This window comes from Ostrea edulis, chromosome 2 (genome assembly GCF_947568905.1).
Source record: "Ostrea edulis chromosome 2, xbOstEdul1.1, whole genome shotgun sequence".
NCBI classification, from domain to species: Eukaryota; Metazoa; Mollusca; class Bivalvia; order Ostreida; family Ostreidae; genus Ostrea; species Ostrea edulis.
Genome location: NC_079165.1, coordinates 12757705 through 12779115, shown reverse-complemented (window position 1 = coordinate 12779115; position 21411 = coordinate 12757705). Strand labels below are relative to the sequence as shown.

The 21411-nt window shown below is 34.8% G+C and overlaps 2 protein-coding genes across 2 annotated transcripts in view; both read left to right on the top strand.

The window, feature by feature from the left end:
* The window catches only part of LOC125681301 (ADAM 17-like protease), a 66076-nt gene that overhangs the window by 19115 nt on the left and 25550 nt on the right, over window positions 1-21411 (top strand). Inside the window, exons 6-12 of the mRNA XM_048921327.2 lie at window positions 343-407; window positions 2164-2300; window positions 5689-5775; window positions 7041-7118; window positions 8264-8510; window positions 11070-11075; window positions 12211-12329. Of these exons, the coding sequence (XP_048777284.2) occupies window positions 343-407; window positions 2164-2300; window positions 5689-5775; window positions 7041-7118; window positions 8264-8510; window positions 11070-11075; window positions 12211-12329 (739 nt within the window). The remainder of the gene's footprint in view (window positions 1-342; window positions 408-2163; window positions 2301-5688; window positions 5776-7040; window positions 7119-8263; window positions 8511-11069; window positions 11076-12210; window positions 12330-21411) is intronic.
* The window catches only part of LOC125681300 (uncharacterized), a 3494-nt gene continuing 385 nt past the window's right edge, over window positions 18303-21411 (top strand). The window contains exons 1-2 of the mRNA XM_048921325.2: window positions 18303-20680; window positions 20863-21411. The exon at window positions 20863-21411 is cut by the window's right edge and continues 385 nt beyond it. Coding sequence (XP_048777282.2) covers window positions 20866-21411 — 546 coding nt within the window. The 5' untranslated portion in view covers window positions 18303-20680; window positions 20863-20865. The remainder of the gene's footprint in view (window positions 20681-20862) is intronic.

Below are 21411 nucleotides of genomic sequence, written 5' to 3'. Positions count from 1 at the left end.
AACATGTGTGTAGTTTTCTTTTAACGTGTGTGTGGTGTTCTTTTAACATGTGTGTAATTTTCTTTCAACATGTGTGTTTAGTTTTCTTTTAACATGTGTGTATGGTTTTCTTTTAACATGTGTGTGTGGTGTTCTTTTAACATGTGTGTGGGGTTTTTTTAACATGTGTGTGTGGTTTTCTTTTAACGTGTGTGTGGTGTTCTTTTAACATGTGTGTAATTTTCTTTCAACATGTGTGTTTAGTTTTCTTTTAACATGTGTGTGTGTGTTGCTTTCTCCAAACCATTAGAGCTACAATCTTGATAATTTGGTCAATCTTCAGTTGATGGTTCTCTCTTTCAGAGAGTGTGAAGAAAGCCATCATTTGAGACATGAGAACTATTCTAAGATGAAGCATCACCTGATAGGTAAGGTTTTAGATATTGTTTGGTGAGCTTCTCTGTATCAGTTTTTCAATGTTTAAAGGACACGTCTCGTGTTTTTAAAGTATACAGAATTATATGCATTTTGTCTTCCTTATGCTTATAGAAATTAATTGTAATAGTTCGTTCGCTGAATTATTGCGATAATTAGCCACAATACGGACTTAAATCTAAGCCCCGATTTCAAAAAGCCTAGTTAATTAGATAGGTAGTCACGTGGTACAGTAACATCATATGCGACCTTCGTCGATCAACTTGTTGTAAAAGTAGTGTTAGATATTTTTAAAAACTCGGGTTTTAGGGACCTAATTTATTTACCATGGATAACATTTATTTGGATGTTGACAAATTTCCCGAGTCTTATATCTTTTAGCCACCAATGCATACAAATAGTGACCCAAAGGAAGCGAGGAAAGTGAGTATGAAATCTGCATTTGCGAGTACATAATGTTTAGATGAGATCGCTGTCTAAACACTATTTGGTAGACATTTCTTTAAACAACTGTAATTAGCATTGTCGCTTTTCTAAAATAAACAGTGCAATTATTATTAAATTTATTTTTGGATAAGTTAGATAGGCCTAAATTATGATACGATTACATATCATTGACAACTAGGCCTATTGTCACGGGTGCATTTCGAAATAAATAAATAAATAAAAATGATCAAATTTATAGTGAAAATCACAATACTTTTAAATTATTCTATTCAAGCAATTTTATTAATCATTAATTTTTTAATCTACATGTTGTTACTTAGGAAGTGGGAGTGTGGCGTGCTGTTGTTGTTATGTACGCGTTCCTTAAAAAAAATGAAAGCATTAGATGATTAGGCCTAATTATAATTCAATTCAAAGTTGGAAAATATCATATTTTATATTTATAATTGGAAGTTCAATTATCTTTTATCTTTAAATTTCTTTTTTAAAACTACCAGTTGGGAGACACTGCTAGCAATGTTCTGCCTATATGTTGTTACAAAGTGAAGGTCAGTTGGTGCGAGTGTGTATTGAATTTGAGAGCAGAACGGAAAGCATATGCCGTAGCCCTATATGTAACGGTGCGTAGCTTCGATAGAACCATTTTCTCGCAGTATATCTACGTCTTTGTCCAAGTCCTTGTTTGAAAAAGTACAGGGACAAGTTCTACTGGTTTTTTTATGTCAAAGTCGTTGTGCTGACAGAAAATATTCACATCTTGTTCCTTCGAAAATTGAAAAAAACACAGTCTAAATCCTCTCTACTGACAGCAAGTACACCCTTAAACGGCACAAAACACCCTAATGCAGTGTTATTTACAAGCCGTTAATGTGATAATTGTTTTTTTTTTTTTTGTCAATTAAATCTACTCTGTTTATGAAATGGCTAATAACTGTTTACAAATCTTCTCGCTTGAGGTCGCATAATTATGACATCACAGATAATGGCGCGTAAAATATCGAAGAAAATATGCATATCGCAAGATTTGAATTTCATTGCTTTCAAACTCGAAAACTATGCAAACTTTCATTTAAAACATATGTAAAGTAGTTTTAGGCATGAAATGAATTAATTTTGCTGAAAAAATTAAAAAGTTCAGAAACATGCGATGTGTCCTTTAACTACAAACTTGCGGAGCAGATAGGTGAATGCAAATGCAGTTTTGAATTACCTGATTAGGAGGCTCATGCTGAAGCCAAATCATTTAATATCATGGACATGTCTTTCTCATGAACTTAACAACTTTTTATAAATTAAATTCAGATAATGTGAGCTCATATCGATTTCGTCGAAGCCTTGGTCTTGGTAATCGGAATGTTTGTCGGATTTTACTGGTGGCTGATCACTACTTCCACGACGGAATTGGTGGAGGTTCCATTCCAAGCACCCAGAATTACATGGTGGGTGTGTAAATATCAATCGATGGTTGATGTTCTCTGTAGTGCCATGTACATTGTTACTAAGTGGTTTTATTATGCCTTTAGTATGAAAATTCTATGCAACATATTATCTGATTGGTCTAGACAGTCACGTGCAAGGAAGGATAAAACTTCATATCTCGATCCTCATCATATTTTACCCTCTTCGGTAGCCTCATGCATTTTCCATCAATTTTACATCAAGGTAAACATTATACATTTATTGCATGATAGTGAGGGAGATATGAAGATTTATTCACCCAAGAAAAATCATATTCCCCGAGGGCAACACCCGAGGGGAATAGGATTTTTCTTGGGTGAATAAATCTTCATATCTCCCAAACATTCATGCAATAAATTGTTTATTATACCGAAACAAAGCAAGACTACAAAATTGTATTTGATTGGAGTTTACTCATCTATACATCGTACATGTATGTAGCTGCATGAGAGATCGCCCTAACAGTAACAGCGCGCCGTCAACGTATATATAGAAGGTACAAACAGCGAAACACAGTGATATGATAACCAGTTTTTGTATTTCCATTCTCCTTGAATGCTGATTTACTTGCATGTTTTTATATCAACCAAAATCAGTCAATTTTAAAACTATATATCAGAGACCCGCATATTTTGTGCCTTACGAACTATGAAAGTAGAGTGACTCGAACTTATTGTGACGTCATAATACATTTCGTTTACTTTGACGTTAAATTTATGGAAAATGCACGAAGCTGCCCAAGGGGAAATATGATAGGGAAATATGATGTTTGAGAGGGAGATATGAAGTTTTGTCTTCCCTGGCACGTGACTGTCTAGACCAATCAGATTACGCGTTGCATAGAATTTTCATACTGAGGTATAATAAAGTTTATTGTGATGTCACAATAAGTCAGAGTCATTACTTTCATAGTTCGTAAGGCACAAAAATGAAATTTTTTTAAGTTGCCTGATTTTAGTTGATACAAACACAAGCAAGTAAATCAGCATTCAAGGAGAAAGGAAATACAAGAAATGGTTATCATAGTACTGTATTTCGTAGTTTGTACCTTCCAATATGTTGACGGCGCGGTGTTACCGTGAGGGCGATCTCAGCTACATACAATGTATAGAGGAGCGGACGCCAATTTCAAGTGCATTTTTTTGTAGTCTTGCTTTGTTTCAGTATGATAAACAATTTATTGCATGAATGTTTGGGAGATATTAAGATGTATTCACCCCGTGGGGAATATGATTTCTCTTGGGTGATCTTCATATCATGCAATAGTAAATGTATAATATTGTAGCAGGATGCAAAGTTACCACTGGGAGACCATTTTTTCTCAAAATACACAGTGTGTCAGTAAAATCAATGAAAACCTGAAATTGAGAATGAAAGTGATGTTATTTCATGTTTCATGTTATCAGTGAAATGGATTTCCCGGTTGTAAGATAAGGCAGTTTTCACAGTATTTAATACCAAGAAAATCTCTCAATCAGTTGGTAATGGTGCATAGTCAAAACTTGTTTCATATAGTCATTGTTAAGTTCTAATGATAATTTATTTCATTTGTTGTCTGCATGATGGTAAAGAAGCAGGTACAGTTTCTACTGTCATCTGGCCCAGAAAATAGATGAATTCAGCAGGGGTCCCAAAACATACATGCCAACTTCCCCGATTTGTGCGGGATTCTCCCGATTTGAAGCAACTGAAAAGGCTAATCCCGATATCTCGATCGGGATTGCAAAAATACCCCGAAATCCCGATTTTCTAAAAATATCTCCCATTTTACGACAACAAACCCCTATTTCCAACTGGAATTTGAAATCCCGCATCATTTCTGAACTGGCCAATCAGAAATCGGGACAATAGTCAGCCATTGCTGTTTACCTGTGTCGCATGGTGTTGGGGTGGTGTAATTTTCCTGGTCTGCCTGTGTCGGGGTGTTTATTAGACAGTGCGAAGCATGTTTTGATAGTAATTAATCGGGAAGACGGATTTCAAATTGACATATCCTTTACACAAACGTGAATGACAACGATGATAGTGTCACCACCAAACAATGGGACATACTCGATTTTTGCCTCTCGCTGACAGCATCCAAAATTTGCAATAAGGTACGTCAAATATATATTTTTTCCAACTATAATAATTAATATAGGCTATCCAAATCTATCCGTCTATAGCGATGTATTATATAGTCTATATAATGTAGTATTCAATAGACTTTGTGATGCGTAATTCGCACAAGTCTACTGATTTTATATTTAACAAGTAAAATCGTATATTTTGATGTGTTTTTTTTCTGGTAATTATTTCAGGTGTCATTGGTGCAAAGGTTTTGTTCGCAAACTTCATAGCAGGGCAGATCACTCCTTTTTTGGTTGCAATTAATGCAGATTGTTCCACCAGACTCTGCAAGCCCATGTTTACAGACAAGCAAGATCGCCTTTGTAGTCGTACCTAAATGCATGTGCTTTAATTTAAATTTTGATATATAGATCAGCCAATGTTTATTGTATGGTGTAAAAGGATGCAACCTTAAGTATTATTTGATAATATGTATGTGACTTGTTGTTGGAGAGGATTTTTTGCTGAATAAATGATTTTAATAAAATATTTATGTATATCTTTCAAAGTTTTTTTTTTATATACATGTAGTTAATGGTCAAACACATTTGATGTTGTGTTAATATATGATACATTTACAATGATTTGATTGATATTTTATTTGAAAAGACAAATATTTATTTTCATGCTAAAATGTCGTGAATTTTGAGCTTTGAAAAAAGGTCGTCACACGCAAAATCCCCCATGTGGATTTTTTAAAGTTGACATGTATGCCAAAATCTGGCATTCAAATAAGAAATATATAAGCAAATCAAAACTACGTTTAATTTGATCTGAAATTGCTTTGTGTTGTATGACAGGAGCGTGAAGTTGGCATAAAATTGCCAAAAGATGCAAAAATCAATGAAAAATTTCATAAATTCAGGATGTTTTCCTTTCAGAAAACATACAGCCCATGCGTCGAGCAAATTCATATTCAATTACATTTGACGTCTTCTCTTAATACACAATATATATTAACTGCATTTTGCTCGACGGATGGGCACACCTTTTCCTAAGCAATACTCTGGATCAAGTTTAACAGTTATCAAACTCTTTTTAAAAAATGGCGGGAAAAACTCTTATTCATGACGTAATAATGCTATAAAATTAGAAATAACTTTGATTTAAGTTGAGATAGTATACTTGGCATGTATTTAACTTATTCAAAACACATATCAAGCTTGATTCAAGACACATTTAAATCAGTGAAATTTTTTGGGCCTTTTTATGTACACAATTGTACCTTGTTCTTTGAAATTTGTGTTATTTTTTACCTAGATAAATATGATCAGTCAGGTGGATGAGATATTTAAGACGACAAGGTGGGATAAAGAAACCACTGGTCTAGGACTAGAAATAAGCAGGGTAGGTATCTTGTTGCAATCACAGGGTCAAAGGTCAAAGGTCATCTTCTTAAATCCAAAAGGTAGTACAGCAGAGCATGGTTATAGCTTAGTGCTTGGGATAAACATTTTGATTCATTATGAACAGAATTTTTTATTTCCAACAAGTTCATAATATATTCTAAGACTACAGGGAATGGAAATCATTTTAAGCTTGTGCGCTGTAACCGTGTTTTACTGTAAGCATGAATTCATTAAAAGCGTGTTCGCTGTAACTGTGTTTTACTGTATCAAAGTGAAAGGTGAAGATAACAAACAGTGATCTATAAGCAATACAAAATAGAGAGTTGGGCAAATTAACACGGACCCCTGGATATTCCAGAGGTGGGATCAGATGCCTAGGAGGAGTAAGCATCCCTTGTCGACCGATCACACCCGCCATGAGCTCTATATCTTGATTAGTAAGTAGAAAAGATTATAAACAACTGTTGTCTTGATTTCGTATGTTTTTAGCTCACGTGAACTGAGTGTATGACATGTCATACACTACTGCATCCCAAAACGTACATGTAGATGATCCCCTATTGATTTTGAGGTCAAAGGTCAAGGGTCAATCCTCTCTGAGGATAGGAATATATTGTCCACTCAATATCTTGCAACTTTTTGCTTGATAGACATCAATCTAGGTACTCAGGTTCGCCCTAAGTAAATGACCCCTACTGATTTTGAGGATTCAAGTTGTCTCTCCCTCTGTTCATCTGTACATGGATTGCAGGTTTTAAATGATTAATTATTCTTATTTTTCCATTAATATTTTGAAGTCACTATATACCTCACACACATACTTGCAATGTGATGAGGATTATCCGTATTCATTTTGAGGTCAAATGGTCAAAGGTCAATATGGGAAAGAAAAGGAAAATGGTTTCTGAGCCGCAAGAGACTTCCCTTTTCACCTGAAATTAAAAGACTCCACACTTAGACTCACTGCGTGAAGAGGAAGGCCCCTATCAACTTTTGGATCACAATTTCAAGCAAACATGACTGTCTGAAAATGGTCACTGGGTCATAAGTGAATTCTGTTTCACTTAGATGAACAATACATAATATTGTCAAAGAAGCATAAAACATCTTTCGCTATCCAATCCCTTGATCTCTGCCCCATTTCCAGTTTGCACTTGATTGAGGGAGGGGTATATAGCAATCCAAGTAGAACAGTTCTAGTTGATTACTGAACGAAATGTGCAGACAATTTTAACGCTAATAATTCTATTCTATTTTGTACAGCTGATTGTTCATGAGAGTTCTTCAGACAATGGATTCAACATGAAAAATCGCCAAATGCCAATGGAAACATTGCTTTATGTACGTGCAATATATCATCAGGAACCAGTTGTTATTCACTGTTTTTGTACCAAGTCTACAGCCATCTAAGCTTCCATTTCTGATTTAAAAATGTAAAGCATATAGGATTAGCACGTAAATGCTGTTTTTCAATATTTCATATCTGAGTGACTCGGGTGACCTATTGATGGTTGTTCGTCATTGTTGTCATTTATATTTCAACATGATTAACTTCTTTATAAAGATTAGATGGTTATTAGGGCCAAGCCATATGACAGGTGCCCTATGATAATCACTCTGTTTGTCCATCATGTTTTGCATGCGTCTACTTTCTATGGCATGCAATAACTTAAGTTTACATAGGAAGATTTTCATAAATTGTGCATAGTATTTGGATTAGGCAGAGAAAGACCCATTTCAATTTTCAGATCTATTGCCAGACCCTTTTTCTAGTTTTTCATCAAATTTGATATGGAACATTTTTGGAGTACTAAACGGGGAAAAAAATTATTGTTTTTCATGGGCACTGCACACCAGGGGCCTGAAGGGTGGGGTTAAAACCTCAGAAAATGATGCAGTCTTTAAAAATCTTCTCTGTTACTCAGGGACTTTGACAGATAAAACTGAGCTAAATGGCCACCGGTGATTGAACCCGGCTGACCGCTACATTCCTCCCTCCTTAAATGTCTTCACACCTGAAGACATCGATCAATCCAGGATCTTTATCCCCTGGCAGACATTTTCACCTGTCAGTTCCAGGGGCTGGTCTATGGCACCAAACGTAACAGGAAGGGAGAAAATACAATGGACCAGACCGGGATTCGAACCCCGGGCCCCCTGAATCTCTAGTCAGGTGCTCTACCAACTGAGCTAAATGGCCACCGGCGATCGAACCCGGCTGACCGCTACAGTTGATTAGTGTTCAAAACTTCCATTTCACATCTGTTTAAAGTGAAGCGACATGTGTAGGCATTGTTGCCCATGCATCTCTCATTGACAAATGTTGGTACATGACTGGACAGATGAATTTATTCAAAACCGGCACAGGCAATGAAAACTTTTTAAAGATATGATCTGAAATGGATGAAAATTAGATTGATAGAAACATTGGACTAACTTGCAAGTTTTAGTAATGCAGGCATAAATTAGGCATGTTTTATCTGTAGGACTTTGGGAGGGCTTACTACAGCCAGAACAGCCAGTACTGTCTGATGCACCTCCTTACCTTCACTGCTTTCGATGGCAAACTTGGTCTCGCCTTTGTGGCCTCCAGCCGGCCATTTGACTGGGGAGGAATGTGTTCTAATGCCGACACCTGGAAAAAAGAGGCGCTCAATACTGGGGTGTCAACTTTCATGGACCCACAAGGGAACAGGCAGTTAGCTGTTGTTTCCATGTCAACAGTTGCCCATGGTAACTTCACACACATACTTGGCGTGCTTTTGTTTATTGATTCAGAAAAATTAACAGCATGAACAGTAGGGCTGGGTACATGTATTCATTAAAATTGCCATCATTTTTTGTATTGCAATACATCTGTATTTTATTCTGTATGGCTATGTGATATTACAAAATTCACAATAACCAAAAAAAAAGCATAAAAATTAAAAAAGGCTACTTCTTTGTGCATCTCACTTTTCATTTTCAATGAAGTAAAAAGAAAGATACAAAGGAAAGGATTAAATTTCAACTGAAATAGTAAACTTTTGTTGGAAAACCTATTTATCAGATAAAAGAAAACAAAGTAGATAATAATCAAATCTTCTTTTTTAAATCTTTAAAGTGTATATTAATTATTTGTGCAAATGAGAATTCAAACTTATGAAAACCTATACAGTAAAACATGGTTATAGTGAGCCTGCAGGGCTAACAAAACACACTTCATTATAACCAGACTTTCTTATATCCAACAAAATTTCCCCCTCATTCCTTTCTATAAGCTGGCCTTCTCTTCACGTTTCGTGATGCAGTGCCCTCACTACCCTGTTGACAGCAGTAGTATCCCACGCTTTGTTGTGCCCATCATTTTTTTTTGACTAAATCAAACTCATTGAAATGTGCTAATATGTGTTTGGCAATAAAGGTTTGATGAGGAATTTATAAACATATTCAATTATTTCAATTGTTTTAAATGCATGATATCCATAATTATTGTATTATACAGTACCTGCAACGTTATTCTTGATATGATAAACGATAGAACACGATGCACGCACGATAGGACAGGATACACGCACGATACGATATGATACATGATAAACCTGATAAACGCAAAACCTTATAAACGATCTTCACGATAGACCTGATAAACGCAAAACACGATAAACGATCTTCACGATAAACGGAAAACCTGATAGAAATGTTGTAAATTTAGAATCAATTTAGACAGAACGAAATTTTGATACCGACAACATAATTACACTATGTTGGTAATAATACTGAAGGATTTCAATATTCATTATACACCTAAAACGTATAATTTCTTAATACACTGTCGTATTTTAAAAAAAAAAATGTTATTTCAATTTTTTATGACGTCACAGCTAAAATCAGAAAACTAAACTGTGTACGGTATTTAATTCATTATTTGATATCTATTTGAATTTTCCCAGCCAATGATTCTAAAATTATATAATGTTTAATATATAAATTATACAGTGAATTAATTAAATGTAATATAATGTTGTGATATCATGCTTCAGTAGCTCTCTAATTATAATGTCTATTATCTTGAATGTGAAATAAACCAAGGAATATTTTATGTGTACCCAGGAGGGGGTTATTTTGCATCAAGCTCCAAGTTCACCGGTCATTCAACAATTACAATTTTTTCATAATGACTGCTTTAAAAAAGATCCACTGCATTACACAAAATATTCATACATTAGATATTTCTACACGATAAGTGATGATTGATATTCATAAACAATTGGAACATATGTATTTAAATTGATATCTTAATAACAAAAATAAATAAACTATGAAAAGAAAAAAAACCACAGCTTTTTTAAATTCACAATTTTGAAACGCTCAAACAATTGTGTTTAGTATGTAAAAAAAAATACAAATAATCATCAAACCCGGTCTTAATTTCCAGTATCTACCCTTGCAACCTTTTAAAACTTAATCTTCTAAATGTGTCAAATACAATTTCCCAGAGAATGTTTACAGTCAAAACACAGGTGATACACAGACGCGCACAAGTTCAATGGTGGGTATATAAATAGAACACAGGTGGGGAATAAATCGGAAGAGAACGAGCCTTTATTAAAATATATGTAATAAAAAACGTACTTTACTGATTTTTCCTTTCAAATTGGAACTTCCTATTTCTCTGTTAGTGTTAATTACAAATAATTGTTTCTAGACAAGCATATGTTTATGAACTGTACATGAAGGAGCTTTCAGATTTACTGTCCCCGGTTTGCTCGGGAAACCACTGCCTACTTTTCATATTACTTAGAATGAAATTGTGATAAATTTTCACCCTCTCTGGACAGACAAATATCTCTTCTTCTGCCTTAAAATCGACAGCTCTATGTTCTCCTTCAAATATATTGTCTTTTCTCGATTCCTAAAAATAGCTTCTTTAACAAAACGAATAAAGCTTTCGAAAAGTATCGTACTTTTTCATTAGATTTGATATACAATCCCGATAGTTTCCGAAGCTACACGATAAATGATTTTCACGATTAACAGAAAACCTGATACACGCAAAACACGATACAGGATAGACCTGATAAATGCAAAACACGATAGAAAACGGAAAACCTGATGAACACAAAACACGATATGATAGGATACACGCACGATACGATAGGATACATGCATGATAGAGCACGATAGGAATGTCAAGAATAACGTTGTGGGTACTGTACACATGTTGTACATGCAATATTTGAGTGAACTAAATACTTATATCATTTTTTTTTCATTTTACCATTTGATGTCTATTCAAACGGATCATTGCAGAAATCGGTGAGTTAGAATTTCTCATTCTTTAAGGATATTTTTTTAGCTGAAAGCTCAAGTGAACTTTCCTGATTGCATGTTGTCCGTCGTCTGTCTGTAAACTTTTCACATTTTCCACTTCTTCTCCAGTACCACTGGGCCGATTTCAATCAAATTTGGCAAAAAGCATCCTTGGGTGGAGGGCTTTCAAGTTTGTTCAAATGAAGGGCCATGCTCCCTTCAAAGGGGAAATAATCACAAAAATGCAAATATAAGGTGGGGTCATTTCAAAATAGGGGATCAAAGTTTTGCATACAAATATTTAGAGAAATTTAAATCTTTAAAAATCTTCTTCTCAAGAACCACAAGGCTAGGAAATTACAAATTTACATGAAAGGTTCCTGACATTGTGCTGATTCAAGTTTGTTAAAATCATGGCCCCTGGGTGTAGGATGTGGCCACAATAGGGGATCTATTTTTACTTCCAAATTTATAGGGAAAATCTTTAAAAATCTTTTTCTCAAGAACCATTGGGCTAGGAAAGTTTACATTTACATGAAATCTTCCTGACATAGTGCAGATTCAAGTTATTAAAATCATGGCCCTCGGGGATAGGATGGGACCACAATAGGGGATCATCATTTTATATACAAATATATAGGGGAAAATTATTAAAAATTTTCATCTGAAGAATCACTGGGCCAGAAAAGTTTACATTTAAATGAAAGCTTCCTGACATAGTGCAGATTCAAGTTTTTTAAAAATCATGTCTCTTGGGGATAGGTTGGGACCACAATAGAGATCGAAGTCTTGCATGCAAATATATAGGGAAAATCTTTAAATATGGGCTAAGGTGACTCAGGTGAGCGATGTGGCCCATGGGCCTCTTATTATAATGAATGACACTCAAATTCTTAATATATACAGTTAAACTTCAGTATCTCAAACAGCAATATCTCAAATACCATGGGTTTGGAAGTTCCAAACAATTATTCTTTAAATATTTAACCCTCAATATCTCAAATCTTTTTCAAGTTTTTCTCGGTCCCATTGAGTACGAGACAATAAGGTTTGACTGTACATGTATAATTATGATAATATATGGAATACAAATGAAGCTGTCTCCATCAGATTAATTCTCTGATTTTATCTGACCTTTCAGGTCACAATTGGGGGAGCAACCATGACCCTGACACGGATGATTGTTCTCCATCTTCAACGTCAGGGGGACAATATCTGATGTTTTCCAAGGCACTAAAGGGCGTGGCAAACAATAATCTGGTTAGTCAGTGGTGGGATATCTCGTGTTCTACGAGGCTCTATAATAGGGTGTGACAAAGACCTCTGTATAGTCAGTGCAGGGTTACAATATTAAAAGGGCTAAAATGGTTAGATTGCTATACAGTAAAACATGCTTATAACAAAGCCATTTATAACAAATCCACGCTCATTGTGAAGTGACATTTATTCCCTTATGATAAGAAAATAATGAAAATGTTATTGGATAAAATGAAGTTTGGTTATAACGAACTCTTTTTCATTGTACCTGGAGATTCACTATAACCGTGTTTTACTATAAGTTGGGAGAGGTCTTAAAAATCTATTAATGCAAAACAGAAAGGCTGAATGATGTGCATGAATCCTCATATAGTTAAGCATCTTTCAAGCTTATTGTTGACTACATTTATAAAGGGCCAATGATAAAACTTTGCATGAAAGTTCTGTAGAATTCTCATCAATTTGGCAAAAATGATTTTAAGGCATTTAAATGTAGTGTAGGGGCAAAGGAAATTGATCTATGTGACTATTTTCTGCTGCTTAACTCATGTTCTGGGATGGAACTTACGAATTCTACCTTGTTTCAAAATGACATAAATTCTTATTACAACATCACTATTTAGTAAGGATACAGTACCCACAACGTTATTCTTGACATTCCTATCGTGCTCTATCGTGCGTGTATCCTATCGTATCGTGCGTGTATCCTATCGTATCGTGCGTGTATCCTATCCTATCGTGTATCAGGTTTTCCGTTTTCTATCGTGTTTTGCGTTTATCAGGTCTATCGTGTATCGTGTTTTGTGTGTATCAGGTTTTCCGTTTATCGTGAAAATCGTTTATCGTGGAGCTTCGGAAACTATCGGGATCGTATATAAAATCTAATGAAAAAGTACGATACTTTCCGAAACCTTTATTCGTTTTGTTAAAGAAGCTATTTTTAGGAATCGAGGAAAGACGGTATATTTGAAGGAGAACCTAAAGTTGTCGATTTTAAGGCAGAAGAAGAGCTATTTGTCTGTCCAGAGAGAGAGAGTGAAAATTTATCACAATTTAATTCTAAGTAGTCTGGAAAGTAGGACAGTAAACCGAGCACAGTAAATCTGAAAGCTCCTTCTTCTGAAGTTCATAAACATTTGTTTGTCTAGAAACAGTTATTTGTAATTAACACTAACAGAAAAATAGGGAGTTCCGATTTGAAAGGAAAAATCAGTAAATTACATTGTTTATCACATACATGTATATTTTAATAATGGTTCTTTTTCTTCAGATTTTTTTTTCACGTGTATGCTACTTATATAGCAACTGCTGAACTTGTGCGCGTCCTTATATCTGATCACCCGTGTTTTGACAGCTAACATTCTCAGGGACATTGTATTTCACACATTTAGAAGATTAAGTTTTAAAAGGGTGCAAGGGTGTTGCATCCCCCAAAATTCTGTTCAACTGGGCACGATTCCGCTGTCATCGTTGTTTTTTTTTATACCTTGTACATGTACACATGTACCAATACTCGTACGTGTAGATACTGGAAATTTATGTTGGTTTTGATGATTATTTGAATTTTTTTTTACACACTAAGCGTTTCAAAATTGCGAATTTAAAACAAGCCGGGTTTTGTTTATGTTTTTTAAACAGTTTTGTTAACAAAATATCAATTCAAATAAATATGTTCCAATTACTTATGACTATCAATTATCAATCATAGTGTAAAAATATCTAACAGGTGTAGTGCGGTTGATTTTTTTTAAAGCGGTCGTTATGAAAATAACTTGAGATGTTGAATGAGCCGTGAACTTAGAGCTTGATGCAAAATAACCCCCTCCTCGCTACACACACAATATTACTTGGTTTTATTTCATACTCAAGGTAATATACATTAGCATAAGAGAGCTACTGAAGCATGATATCACTACATTATATTACATTTAGTTAATTCCCTGTACAATCTATATATTAAACATTAGGTGACAATATAAGTTTTAGAATCATTGGCTGATAAAATTCATATAGATATCAAATAATGAATTCAATGCCGTATATATTTTATTATTGTTTTTTAAATTTTAGCTGTGATGGCATTAAAAAAAAAACGTACGACCGTGGATTAAAGAAATTATATGGTAAAAAACCGATCAATGTTTTAAACAAATGTTACCGCGACGGGGACAGGTAGCTGATAGTCATCCCGCGATGAGAACGAGGTTTTCCTGAGTTACCTATAGATTACCGCGTTAGATTTTTTCCCATCGCGAGAACGCGGGAAACAAGAAATCCGCGTTGTACGTAATGTAGGTATATAATGAACATTGAAATCCTTCAATATTATTATCAACATAATGTAAACATAATGTAATTATGTTGTAGGTATCAAAATTTCGTTCCGTCTAAACCGTTTCTAAATTTACAACATTTCTATCAGGTTTTCCGTTTATCGTGAAGATCGTTTATCGTGTTTTGCGTTTATCAGGTCTATCGTGAAGATCGTTTATCAGGTTTTGCGTTTATCAGGTTTATCGTGTATCCTATCGTATCGTGCGTGTATCCTATCCTATCGTGCGTGTATCGTGTTCTATCGTTTATCATGTCAAGAATAACGTTGCGGGTACTGTATCAATGACTAATCAGCTATTTGTTGAATGAACCGATGTTGGAATGATAAGAAGATATAGCGGAATGGACAAGTGACAACTCGTGATTGAAAATGTTTTAAAAAATCGAACTCGGTTATATTGCAAGATCCATTCATTACGTAAGATCTAGTCGGTCAACCAATTAGATCTAGGGTTTCATTGAGTTCCAATTCTGTCTTGAAAATGCCACTGCTGAAGTCAAGCATGGGGAAGTTTTTTATTAATAAATGAAATCTGGATGGATAAAATGCAAAATGTACGCATTGTGAAATCCAAGTAACATTTGTTAGTTTTGATGGTGCATGTATGTGTTCGTCCATGATTTTCTCTACAAAGTGTCTGATTTTGGTTCGCGATATATCGATGTCTCCGGTTCCGGATGTTGTGTCACTTCTGAAGTGGAAATAGTCTGTCCTGATAGTGTCAGTACCTGAGTGTGATTATAACTTCTGAAGTCTAAGTAGTCCTGATAGTGTCAGTACCTGAATGTGATTATAATTTTCTAATCTAATACTATCTTCACAAAAATTGTTGACTGAGCAGTATAACTTCAATACGATAGTATCATTGTGCAAATGGAAACAAAAACACCAGAAAGTAACCTTTCACATCACTACAGTGAACTATGTTAATTGAAAATTGAATTAAAAAATTAATGTTTAATAGATCAAGAGCAAGAAAATGCTTTTCTGCTTTCCAATATCTTGTTTTCATGTGCCAGCAAAAATGGATAAAACTTTCATATTTTTTTCAAAGGTAGCTATTATAACTGTTAAACAAAGACATCTTCAAATTTTGGGGTCATGCATTCAAAGGTCAAGGGCAATAACTCCTATGCTGATATTTTCTTTATTGTATGTATCTGTTATACAATGATTTCCCTGATATTTACAATTAATTTATATTATAAACTAAACTAAAAATGATATTCATATCATAAACTATTAAAATCTTATTCTAACCAGATTTTAGGTATTTTCATTGTGCTATTTAAAATGAAAATGTCCATTTGTTCAAGTGAGCTTTTCTGATCAGTCTGTTGTCAGCAGCATCAGTGTAAACTTTTCGCATTTTCATCTTCTTTACCAGAAACACTAGGCCAGTTTCAACCAAACTTGACACAAAGCATCCTTGGGTGAAGGGGATTCCAGTTTGTTTGTTCAAAGGGGAGATAATCACAAAAACACAAAAATAGGTTGGTGTCATTTGAAAATCTTCTTCTCAAGAACCACTGGGTCAGAAAAGCTGAAATTTACATGAAAGTTTTCTGACATAGTGGATATTTAAATTTTTAAAAATAATGACCCTTGGGAGTAGGGTGGGGCCACAATAGGAAATCAAAGTTTTACAATCAAATATATAGGGAAATCTTTAAACAATTTCTTCTCTGGAGATTTAAGTGAAAACTTCCTGATACAGGGTAGATTCAGATTTGTTCAGATCATTGCCCCCCCCCCCCCCCCCCCCCCCCCCCCCCCCCCCCAGGGTAGGATGGGGCCACATTTGGGGAAGAAAGTTTTACATGCTACTATATAGGAAAATCTTTTCCAGAACCACTGGGCCAATTTCAAACTTGATACAAATTATCCTAAGGTGAAGGGGATTCAAGTTTGTTGAAATGAAGGGCCATATCCCCTTCAAAGGGAAGATAATCACAAAAATGCAAAAATAGGATGGAGTCATTTAAAAATCTTCTTCTCAAGAATCACTGGGTCAGAAAAGCTGAAATTTACATGAGAGCTTCCTGACAAAGTGGAGATTTAAGTTTGTTAAATTCATGACCCCTGAGGTTAGGGTGGGGCCACAATAGGGGATTAAAGTTTTACATGTGATTGTATAGGGACCCAAACTTGGCACAAAGCATCCATAGATAAAATTTGTTAATATGAAAGGCCATACCTGTCTACAAGGGCATAGATTATGTTAATCAATGAATTTGTAGTAAAGTTTGATGATTGAATTTGATAATTAATGAATATATAGTTAGTACCTTTGAAAAGTTATTTTCCTGAACCATATGCTGCTTGTATGATGATAGTTGTGCTCAAACTTATTTATTGCTAATTTATTGCTATAGGAACCTCTGCTCAGGTGAGTGATGTGGCCCATGGGCCTCTTGTGCCATTGATACCTCTGTTTATATATGTCTAGCATCTTTATAAAGGTGGTGGCGTTATACATTTTCTTCGGTTGTTGATTAAACTGTAATTTAGTGGAAATTATTAGTTTTTCTACATTGAACCCATGATAATTGCTAAGTCGAGTGGGTGTCAAGTTACCTTAGGTACAGTTATTTATAGGTTAATTCATCTCTACACACCTATCATTATATACGCCTACTTGATCTTAAGTCATATGCAATGAACGTTATGTGTGTCACTGTGTGGGATTGTAAAATCAGGCAATTGTCAGAGAAAAGGCAAAATATGCTTCAGAAATTGATCATATAAAAACTAATTTTCAAAAGGTCATTTTGTTTCCTTTTATCACCAACATGTAGTACTGATACATGTAAGAATAAAAATGGAATTTATAAAAATTTAGTTAACTTTTTGGTTGCAAAGTTTAAAACAAATGTGTGTTTGAAATGTCCTAATCTTGACTTGAAAGTAGAGAGAATGACAAATATATTGATATACTTTGAAAGCATAGGACACAGCCATTCTGACAGTATTTGATGAATGCTGAATTAAAAGATTTGCCTACCTACAGAAAATCAAATTAAGGGTGAAATATCTTATGGACATCAAATGACTAATCTGAATATACACAGTAATATCGAGAAGAAAAGATATAAATTATGAGATTCATGGTCCCTTGGGGATTAGGATTATGATGTCGATAGTGTGAGCTCTTTTATTGGTTCATGTCATGAAAATGCATTATTTCTTATTCTAAAAATCCTCTTTTGGACTCTTATAATTGACATCAAGCAATCAATTCTGATTTTAATGATAAGGATGGGGTCTATGGTTTATATGGTGAATATGCAAGTTTTCTTAAAAAAAATTCTAAAGTCCTAGTGTAGACACTAAACAACTAAATAGAGCATCTAGCACAGTAACTGGCTGCATGGGTTGAAGGCATTCAACCAAAACTGAAATTTCTGATTCCTTGTCAAGAACTCCAGCCCAAAGCTACAAAAATGTATTGAAATATAAACATTAGATTGTACAGAATCTTCTCATTTATTCCTTATACACCATATGGCCAAACATCATTTGGATACAACCATTCCTATGCCGGATGCAATCCTGCTTTTAACCCCATGCAAGTACAAACAACCCCTACAGCAATTTACAATGGACAGTGGAGATGTCGATGAGGAGGGGCAAGCAAGTGTACAATATTTTTCTTTCTACAGATCATTCACCTGATAGGCTATATCATTTTTATGAATTAATATTTATAAAGAAAAATATGGGCCTTTTTCTTGACCCTTCTTACGGACATCTCCACTGTCTATAGTAAATTGTCATAGGAATTGTTTGTACTAGCTGTCAGTGTTAAAATCACGATTGTATCTGGCGTAGGTTGTATCCATATTGATGTTTGGCCACAGTGTAATACAAACAACTTTAGTTCCTGCAAACAGATGAATCACCATGACTGTGTGTTTATGTGACCTTTCCTCCCACTTAATTTGCATCTACACATTAATATTGTAATAAAGGGACAAATAGAATTATCCTTCATAGGACTGTTCCAGTGAAACAATATACATGGGACAGGGGGAAGGCACTTGAAAATTAGGATGACCACCCATAGAAGTGATTTGGTACACTCCTATATCCACCTACAGAGGCAAATAATGAGGCTTTATAGGCACTTACAGAAGCAAATTGATTTATTCGAAAAGTAGAATTTAAAATATTCCCAAGTCAGAATTTCTTTTGCATTATACAGCCCAAAATATTTTTTCATCTTGATATCAACTTTTTTTCAGTATTCTCAATAGTATTATACATGTATTTCTCCTTCAAGCATAATTTACAGAAGGCCAAGATTGCCTCTGTCAATCATGTTTTCTTCTGATTATTTTCTCACAGATTACCCTAGCATGTTGTTTGTTAAAATAACCACCCATAAAAGCAATTTCTGTGCAAAAATCACCCACCATAGAATCAATATCTCACCAGTGTGAACCACCCATAGATTTAAAAAAAAAAACAAAAAAAAAAAACCCCACCTGCCTTCCCCTGATACCCGATATGTTTAAATGGAACATCCCTTAGTACAGTGTGGGATTGGGAAATTTCACCGAGGGGACAAGATTTGCTGTTTACGATTAGTGGAATTTCCCTATTCCACATGATTGGGTAAATAAGGAAAAGGAATCATGCATTCTTATAGTTTATCCACTGTTTTAAGTGCTTTAATTCAGGAGCAATGAGAAGATTCAAAATCCTCATTTGAATTTAAATGCAAAAATTATTTAAACAGACAGAAAGAGCATACCTGAAAATGGTTTACACTTTATAATCCAATATTGTTTCCCAAAATGCTATGTCAAAATTTTAAGAAAACAAAACAAAATGTATCACTTAACGTGAATCATAGGAAATGTATGACATCCTAATCAATGACATCGACAGAAAAACCTCGCATGGCCACAGTATTTTGCATGGATAATGTCTGTCTGGTGATTATGTGAGAAATTAGAAGCTCATAACTTGCACTATCAGGACCAGATGATGTATATGTATGTAATGATCGATAACTGATGTTCAATATGTTCTCTGGGTTTGAAAGATGCATTCATTTTATCCTCATTATATACAATACTCCCTATATACATGCAAGTTTTTTTTAAATGTGATACTCAGGTGACTGCTAAGGCCCACAAACCACATGATTTCAATAAAATGACAGACTTCATTATATAACCTCATACACAATACTCCTCAATAATGCATGATTTTTTGTGACATTTCACATACAATTCGTTTGCATTATATTTCAATTCTACAAAATTTAAATATCTGAGGGGGGGGGGGGGGGTATACGTATTACCATGTCTGTTTTAGAGTTAGCATATTTTGATAATTCCTGGCTGTTGCAAATGAAAATATAAAGTACGTCAGCTCTTATGTATTACTAGTATGTTGTATAAATGACTAGGCTATGGCAAAGTAGAGAAATGTTTTTTAGAACAATCCGGTGTCATACCTGGGGCCCTTGCATTACTAGGTAGGTATAGCTGCAATAATGTAGCCCTCTCCATTTTTTTTTCTAACCCTAACCCCCCTTCCCCCCAAAAAAAATTGGAGAGGGCTACATTATTGCAGCTACTAGTTAGGTGATCTATCCTCTGGTTGACATTCAAAATATGGTAATTTTATCAAATATAGATATTAAGCTTATTTCTGAAATCATTTTAAAACTCTTCATATCAAGGAGATGAAAAAATAATTTTAGAGAAAATGTCTGAAACTTCGCTTATGTCATTATAAGGATTATATACAATTTACAAGAAATTTACATTTTCTCTCTGTTTGACGTCAAATCTGTAAGATGGTAATTTAAAATGTCATACGCCAACTCCCAGTGAGGGGTGTTAATTAGGCGTTAATAGAGAATCAACCAATCAGAGACAGATTACGTGACTTGTAAAGATATAAAAGATGCACGTAAAGAAGAAAACATATTCAAGAAGATTTGAAGGTGGTGATCATCAAAATCAAACAAAATTCTATCGACAATAGTACGAACCAGTTAAAGGTAAGGTATTTTTATATTTGCTTTTATGGAAGGGGGGGGGGAGAGAAGTTGTCCAACAGTGAATTTGCTGAAAAGCAGTTTTGTCAAATTAAATGGAAATTACAAAAATGCATTGATTTACATTGTGTAATTTATATTAATTAAGGCAATAAAATCTTATAATATACATTTCTACTGTTTAGACAATGGAAGATCTCAAGAATTTACCCAATGACAAAGGTGAAAATCTAGCCCGATTTTTCGAGAAGATGGAAGTGAAAGAAATTCAAGTGATGAAGGAGCGGCGACACAGTTCTTTGATTCCACATTCCAAAGACATCATTCCGCATTCCAAAGACAGCCTGGCCTCCATGGGTGACAGTCAGTGGGAGGAAACGGCCAGCCCCAGGTTATCCACCTCCGAGAAATCCGAATGGGAACGGCTTTACCTCTCAGCCATGAAACGGAGAAATCTTCACCTCAGCATCAGAGAACAAGCCAAGTTAAATGCCATGTCTCACTTCAGGCCAGGAGAAATACACAGCATTCCTCTCAATGATGCAAAGCCATTACCAAGGATCAAAACTGAGGCAGAGAAAATGGCTGAAAGAAACCGACAGAAGGTTGTCAATGGTGTGATTTTACAGATGCGACCACGAAAGGCATCTGTTCATAGGTTCTCGGACATCCAGAATGAAAACTTTCGACAGAACTACCTGAGGAGACAGCCTTTGGAGCATCAGATATGTGAT